The sequence below is a fragment of the Malus sylvestris genome, chromosome 14 (assembly GCF_916048215.2).
Source record: "Malus sylvestris chromosome 14, drMalSylv7.2, whole genome shotgun sequence".
Lineage (NCBI taxonomy): Eukaryota > Viridiplantae > Streptophyta > Magnoliopsida > Rosales > Rosaceae > Malus > Malus sylvestris.
The window spans coordinates 19,505,377-19,513,574 of NC_062273.1; the positions used below are offsets into that span (position 1 = coordinate 19,505,377).

Genomic DNA, 8,198 nt, shown 5'->3' on the forward strand with positions numbered 1-8,198 from the left:
ATTAAATAATAATAATTAATTAGAAGTGTGTGATCGATTTATGTATTACATCAGCACATAACAAAATTTTTGACAGAATTGTGACGACATGACTATATTGATTTGGGACACTTACTTGTGGGACTACATTGATTGATTTTTAATTTTAGGGACCATTTTGATGTTGCAAGTCAATTTCAATGACCATTTGTGAGAAAGATTGACTTATGGGACCCCATTTATGTGCCATGTCTACACTTCACACAATTTTTTAACAGAATTGTGACGGAATAAATTCATTGATTTGCAACACCTATTTTCAAAAACTACATTGATTGATTTTCAATTTCAAAAACGATGTTAATGGTGAGAATCAATTTCTGGGATCATTTGTGATAACAACCCAAATAAAACACTATCAATGTCGTCAGAATTATTCACGGTTCTGATATTCAAATGAGAGAGAGAGAGAGAGAGAGAGCGCACTGCCCCCAAACCACTAAAAATTTAATTTTGATAAATGAAATGTCAAGAAGATATCCAATATTTCTAAATGCAGGTTTTCATAAGATGCCCTAGACACCTGTATATATGTATATATATATAATTATAATTATAATTATACACATTTGTATCTGTATTCTATCGGTTCTATCCTAATTCCTAAGGACCTACAGCCACTAAAATTATACACATAATTTCTTGAGCTGAGAAACCAACAAATTAAAGAATCATATAATTGACTTGTACAAGATGATCCAATACAAAAACAAAAAACCAATCCCCCAGCCACCTGGCAGGACTGCAGCTGAATCGGATAAACAGTCGCCACCTGTCACGACCTGACTGGACTATAAAACATTTGGAAATCTTCCGGGGTACAAACTAGGTAAACCCACCTTAGAGCTGTCGTTGGCAAACTGTCAATAATACTGCATTGGACAAGCACCAAGGGTTATTTAACAATTACCAGCTGTGTTCGCAAGGATGCAAAGCCACTGCCGAAAAAATGCCACCTGAGGGATCTTAACGACGAATAGGTAACCCGTAATTGTGGTATGTTTTAATCCGTCCGTCCAGGCTGGCGGTGACGATCACAAGGCCCCACATGTGAGATGAGCCAGACATACTCTGGCAAGCACTCTTCAAAAACTTGTACTCGGATCTGCACATCATTGGGGAAACGGGTACTGGACTTGAGTTTACAAGTTTCTCCTCGGGCCAAGTCGCGGTACCCCTTGGCAAGGACTTCTGTTCTACTTTCTCATCCAAATTGAGATGTTTTAAGGGATAATCAAGGCTGCTTCGAGGAAAATCCCCAATGAATCTGGGGGATGCAAGGGTTCCCGGCAAGCTGTTTACACCATTCCAAGGTATAGCAATCATGGAGTTGTGGGACACGAAACTCTCACAAGACCATATGTTCCTCGATCGCGAAGATGTCGTGTCCTGGCTATTGCAGTTCCAGATGCGTACATTTGAATCATCGCTTGCTGAGACAATGTGCTTTCCGTCTGAGGTAAAAGAGGCGGACATATGGTTTCCTCCATTTCGAAGACCTAACGAGGAATGACAAAACAGTTAATACTATAATCATTGCAGACTTTGGGGCTGGGGTGTAACAATAACTTAAAACAATTACGAAGATGAATAAAAGCTGATGCATACCCCTATATTTGCAGACGATATCTTTCCCAGAAATTATACGGACTACTGAATCAGCAGACGTCACCATAACTTTGCTTGGGTTGCTTGGAGAAAACTGAGGAATCATATTACACTTAGTATACCACAGAGAAATAAAGTGAAAATGGAAGAAATGACATAAAAATTGTTCATAACAACCTGAAAGCCGGTTATCCTTTTTCCAGGTGACTTCTTTTTGCCGTGTACGGTTATCTGAGCATCCAATTCCAGATGGTCATCTGAAAATATTGAAACCTCGATCACAAACTACAAAGATAGAATAAAAAAAAAGCACAAAAAACGTAAGGGCCCGTGGATAGATCTCACCCTTGCAAATTTGGCTTGCAAGAGAAGAGTGCTCAATAGCTCGCTCATACACTAACCCCCAAAGTTTTCATTTTTTCTATGTGAGACATTTTGAACAAATCACAAGACATTAGATATTTCACACTATCAGACCAAGCAAAACAAAAGGAAAGATATTTTGCAATGGAATGACATCAAGATAATCATCTCATGTCAGCGCAATTCTCAAAGAAAGAGGAGATTAAGGAACTCCCAGTTTTCTGCTACGCTTAAGAATCGGGTTTTAGTTAGAAGCATTATAGTGGCATACTATTAAGAAAAATTCACTATTAGGTCTTCGTACCTATGATGTTATAGACACAGCAATTTCCAGTCATCAAACCCACAATTCCTCCCTGCAAGCATCAAGAAACAAAGTTAAACAAAATCCACGTAGTTTCATGCTTAATTTTTCATTTTCCAAGCAAAAATCCAACAGACCTTTCCGTCAGGACGATAAGATACAGCAGTGACTATCTCGCGAACATCAATATAGTCAACAACCAGACAACGAATAATTTCCCAAATGCGAACTTTTCCGTCTATTGAACCACTGATGAAATAATTATCATCCAGAGGGTTGAAATTAACACATGTCACTGCATCGAATATCACAGCTTTAGATAATCATTGCAGAACTACATCAAAATGGAAGAAAGAATTGAGATCATAACGATATGGATAACCAACACAAACCAAGTCACTGGTATACTACATTGTAACAGAATGCAAACAAGTGGCAAGGCTCACCAAAATTACTGTGAGAAAAGACTCTCAGGCATCTGTCGCATCCTACTTGCCATAAACGGACTGTCTTATCAACAGAGGATGAGAGCAGAAACTGAAGCGCACACATAACACACCATTAGTTCTATCGAGTTCAGTGAATCAACACTAACTTGGCTGGAAAGAATAATTATAATAGGAAATAAAATCCAATTTCCTACCATTCTACAAATAAAGTAGCATATATTAAAAAAGAAATAGCAAAGCCAAAAGTATTACTAACCCCTTTCTTTGACCATGAGAGATCCAAGACCTCCCCTCTGTGTCCCCGGAACTCATGAACAGGCTGCTCCAATAAGCGAAATATCTTTGGAGGGAAAACGACACAAGCTGACTCTGATGATCCCCCCAATTGCTGCGCCTTACTCTGTTTTTCTTTATTCACATTGGGAGAGTTTAACTTGGAAAATGGATGCATCTTGAAGTACAGAGAAGAAGGATCAGAAGCAATATCAAATTTGTTGAATCTCTCATCCTCAATCACCTTCCACACTCTCACGACACCATCTTCACCAGCACTGGCCAAGTATTGCCCATCAAGACTGAACTTCATGGACAAAATTGAACCCTCGTGAGCCGAAAAGTGTTGCCCAGCATACAGTGAGGATAATTCCTTGGTCCGCTTTTTACTTGGATGAACTTGGACTCTTTGCATCCCTACCCCTGACGCAGATTTAAGACTGATGGGGCTCAACGCAGCCTCAGCCTCATGTTTATCAGCAACGCAAATCCCATTTCCTAATTTCCTTAACCATCCCCTTTTAACTTTCTTCTTCGCATCAAGAAAGAACCTAGCGTTATCAACTTCTCTCTGCAATAATTGCTGAATCAAAGGAGACGGTGCCTGTGCACTAAGAATTTCCCCATTAACCAATTGATTTAGCCCCGCTTGACCTAATCTGCCAAGCCTTCCATCCTGAACCAATTCACTTACAATGACAGTCATTCCGCCGTTCAAATTCCTCATTGCACGTGTGGAACGTGTATCATCCACAGCACCATTTCCTAGTGATTCCCGAGCTTCAGTTGACAAAGAAGACACTGTTGACTGACTTGAGCAAGACGCCTCTTCCAATCCCCAACTTCTCAACATTACCCCACTATCTTCCCTAATTCTATCAATAATTTTAATTCTGTCAACAAAGACATCTTCTGAGTCTTCTGTCATCATCGAATTCGAAACCAAATCTACACCCATCCACTGCAGGAACTTATGGCGGCGCTCATGAACACTTTCCAAGTTGTTAGCCCACACCTCCTCATACCTTAAGAAACCTGGAGTACCAGAACTAAACTCCTCACAGCAATCGGAACCCCAATCCGAAACCGAAGAAAGGTCCTCTCGGGTATCATAAAATTGATCCTCACGCTCTTCACCATAACTCCCCATCAATTCACTGTTTTTTTTTTTTTTTTTTTGCCTTTTTGTTTTCAACCCATGAAATCCCGAGTCAAAATCTAACCAACCAAAAAAACACAGATAAATTCAGACCCTCAAATTATGTTCTAATCTCTCAATTAGATAGCAGAAGAACCCAAAAATTCAATCTTTTTCCTTATCCAGAACCAGAAATCTCAAAATTTTCCCTAAACATTAAAATCCACAAACTGCAAAAGCCAAAAACAACCCAGCACAGATCCAGATATGATCTTATCTCAAGTCCAAATATATGACTTTCTCAAAAACACCAATCCCCAAATAAAAAACCCAACAGATTGTTTCCAAAAACCAAATCAAAATCTGAAACAGGAACAAACACTTGGAAAAGGAGAGTTTTGCTCACCTGGGTCACCACCAAACTTTGGTCAAACCCCAGAAATCTAACTTCTCATAGGGATTTCCACTTTCCCAACCCCTTCCAATTTCCCTTTCTCTCTCTCGTCAGCAACAACAACAAACAGTTTCCCACTTGCGGAAGCAAAGAATAACTACAATATGAAACTTTTAACAAATCAAATAAACTAATACAATAAAAGTAAAACAATAAAAAAGAAGAGAAAAAGGGCACAAATTTGCCTCGGGTTGTGGGCCAGTAACAGGCAGAGAAGGGAGTGGAAGGTGCTCGGTGCTCGGTGCTCGCTTTCTCCTTGTTTGCGCGGTGTCTCTTTTTTCTCTATCTTTCCTCGCACAAACCACAATGCTGTCTGACACAATTTGATTGGTACGGATCCCTCTCTCCCATTTTTCTTTTTCTTTTGTATTTTGTATTTATCTTTTACAGTTCATGTCTTTTTCCCTCCATTTTTACTGCATGAGGAGCGTCTGTTTACTTTTCGTCCTTTTTATCGTTTTAAGTTTGTCATCGGAAATTTTATATAAGAAAATCAATTATTAAGATTTTAGATTAACTTCAAACCTTGGAGTAAATCTTAAGTTTTCCCTTCTATTCCTCTTTCCTCGTATCTCTCCAACCCTTGTTCTAAAATTGAGTGAAGTGTTAAAACTTAAAAAAACTCAAATTCCTCTAATATTTAGCCCAAGATTAGTAGTGGAGCTCACAAATGAGAGTGAGAGTGAGATTCGGCGTTTGAAGCCCAAATGCCAAGGCTAGAAGCTCGCATGCTTGGCACGCGCCAAGCCCAACAGCAGAAAAGTCGCACCCATGGCTTGTCGCCCACTTGTCTGTTGGCAATCATGAGCCTAATGGCTCTTTTTTTTTATCATGCGGCCACAATCAAATGGGTCGTTGGTTCATCCAACGGTCCACATTCAAACTTTTTTTTTAGTTTTATATTTATATTTTTATTGAATTTAATGGCTAAGATTGAATATAATCAAATTTAATGGTAAAAAAATGATCTAATGGTTTAAATTTAAATCCAAATGCTAAAATAATTAAAAATATATATATATTTAACTCAAAATTCATCTAAATTTAGTGATTTTTCAATAATTATCGGAATCTAAATATTTTTAGGTTAAAATGTTCATAAAATTAAATTAGAATAGTGTACATAATTTTTTTTTAAATTGCTTTAAAAAATTAGCCTAAATTTAATTTTTAATAATCTCGGGCTAAAAGTGAACAGTATCGGGAGTGTTTCGTTATAACTCCCAAAAAATATTCATGTAACTGTTACATGCAAATACGGACATATTTTGTTGTCAGATAAACTATGAAAGTTCTATAAATTCTGCTAAATTTAAGCTTCAACTGTCTAACGTAGATGCAAATAAATGTATATGCAAACAATCAAGAGTAGAGCCCGGTAACGTTTGTCGTGGGCTCTAGCCCACCCCAATTTTTGAAACATGAAAAGAAATGGTGTATTTGTTATGGATATTCTTTAATTGTGTGTAAATGCTAGATAGATTTGGTTTTTAGATTATCAATTACTCTAGTTATTCTTTTCCTATAGGATTGTATTTATTTGGATGACAAGTTAATGCTTGCATAGGGAGTAATACACACAAGAATCCCTAAGCATTCTACAATCTCTCCATTCTCTCTCTTTGTCTCACCTCCTCTCTTTCCCTCAATTAAATATAGGTTATAACAGTATGAGTATATTATAGAAAAGTAAAGTCTAGTATTGCTCAAACTAGAAATGAAACTACCTCTAACACCTAAATTTCACTCCATACTACAATCAAAAGTGAAATTAACTCATCATCTCTATAATTCCTAGCTTCGCGTTTGCAAACAATATCCTTGTTTAATAATAGCCATACTAACAAATCAGTTGTCCATTCTTTAGTCTCATGTGCATAAAGTCTTCATCATTCTCTCATCATGTAATTAGTTTTATAACGAAAATAAATACGAAAGTGATATAGATTAACATTATACCAACAAATTAAATATGGAGTTGACCATCTTGCCTTGTTCGCAAGCTAAGTTAGTAAAAGGAGCTCGCTCCCGCATTTCACGTGTCACCACCCCTCTTTTGACTCTGAAGTCTTCGTCGTCATATTTGAACTAAGACTTCTCTTCTTGCAAGTTGCAACGCAAATATGCAATGGGCCCGTCCCGTTTTTTAAACTTCAAGTTACCGTGGAACTCAAGCAAATTGGGTTCACACTTTACCAGAAAAAAAAAATTTATATTTTTGTGTTCTTAAGTTAATAATTTTAATATTTGGCAATGACCATTGCCATCAGAGAATAGTAAGTTAATACAAGAGCATGACCGGCCACTTCCATCTAAAACTAATATATACAGACACATGTTACTCGTTTCTTGATAAAAAAAAAATATTATTTTCATAGAAATTAGCATAGAAACACACCAAATTAAAGAAATAAACAAATATTATGCAAGTGGCCCTTTACTACAGTGGTGGAAATGAGTTGAGTTATTACATCACGGCGTGGGTTCGAACCCCGTCGGTGACTATAATGAAATTTTTACCTATCACAAATATATAACATCTAATCTAAACTGCATATTAACAAAACGTCTTATTGTCAACAAAAAAAAATGTAAAAAGACTATTTAAACATTTATCACAAAAAAAATTATGGGCATTTATGTAATTTTATAAAATCAAATTTTGTTGTTTTTTATTTAAGCTTCACTTACATGTGTTTTTAATATATATCTAATATTAAAAGATAAAAAATAAAAAACAAAAACTTCTCTCCCACTCCCACACGTTCACTCCCTCCCTCTCTCCTTACTTAAAAAATAAAAATTAGTATAGGCATATGTGTTGGAAATGTGCCCTAAAACCAATCATATGATGATACTTTACGGACATTTCACATGTTAAACTAATATAGTTTAATTTAAAGGGCAAAGATTATTCTTTGAAGCCGTCTCATATAAATGTTATACGCTTAAACAATAAGTCCAAGGAATATGTAATTGGGAGAATGCGATCTAAAGAAGTTAGATTTATGATACCATTCTCTTTCGTATACATATCCTAAACGTTCCTGATCATAGGATTGCCAATTGGACATTGACAGTCCGTTAAAATCAGTACGTGTTATGTCTTCTCTTAGGGAGAGTGACTGGTCTCGAGTCATTGGTGTGACTGACACCAAGACAAGTACGTAGGTGCTCAATAGAGAATGAGTTCACTGAACGCGATCAATAAGGAGTTCTCATACTCATGTCAATGAGAACTCATGGTTGGGATAATGCAAAGTAGTCATTTGATCTGAGGCATCATAGTTGTCTTGTGGTTAGGTTCTTGATCTTTGACTATGTCAAAGTCACTCCATCCGAGGATGTCCATGACATAGTTGGGGTTAAGCCACTTAGCCATGGAGGCAAGTGAATGCGTAACAAGGGATCTCTAACCTTCAAACTGTTTAAGGGAGAATACTCTATGATATGATTAAGAATCTCTGGCCAGAGTATGAATGAGATTTAGGAAGTCGTTCTAAATCACATTCAAGGAAATCATATAAGTAAATGAATTAGATTGGATGGTAGACATGAATAAACTATCAA

The 8,198-nt window shown here is 36.8% G+C and overlaps 1 protein-coding gene across 1 annotated transcript; it reads right to left on the bottom strand.

Moving 5' to 3' along the window:
* Positions 1–473: 473 nt before the first annotated feature.
* LOC126600231 (uncharacterized) lies at positions 474–4,725 on the bottom strand. The gene is made up of 8 exons (XM_050266798.1): positions 4,581–4,725; positions 3,020–4,254; positions 2,761–2,851; positions 2,452–2,609; positions 2,315–2,366; positions 1,825–1,904; positions 1,648–1,741; positions 474–1,538 (listed from the first exon to the last, which is right to left on the bottom strand). Exons 2-8 carry the CDS (start codon positions 4,184–4,186, stop codon positions 1,006–1,008), a joined length of 2,175 nt encoding a protein of 724 aa, XP_050122755.1. The 5' UTR covers positions 4,187–4,254; positions 4,581–4,725; the 3' UTR covers positions 474–1,005.
* Between the last annotated feature and the right edge of the window lie 3,473 nt (positions 4,726–8,198).

Excerpts from the sequence above, each read along its gene's own strand:
- LOC126600231 (XM_050266798.1), bottom strand. The coding sequence starts at position 4,186 with ATGGGGAGTTATGGTGAAGAGCGTGAGGATCAATTTTATGATACCCGA. Across the intron at positions 2,610-2,760 it reads CTTTTCTCACAGTAATTTTG|TGACATGTGTTAATTTCAAC; the intron begins GTGAGCCTTGCC and ends TATTCGATGCAG. Across the intron at positions 1,905-2,314 it reads CTGTGTCTATAACATCATAG|ATGACCATCTGGAATTGGAT; the intron begins GTACGAAGACCT and ends CAATATTTTCAG.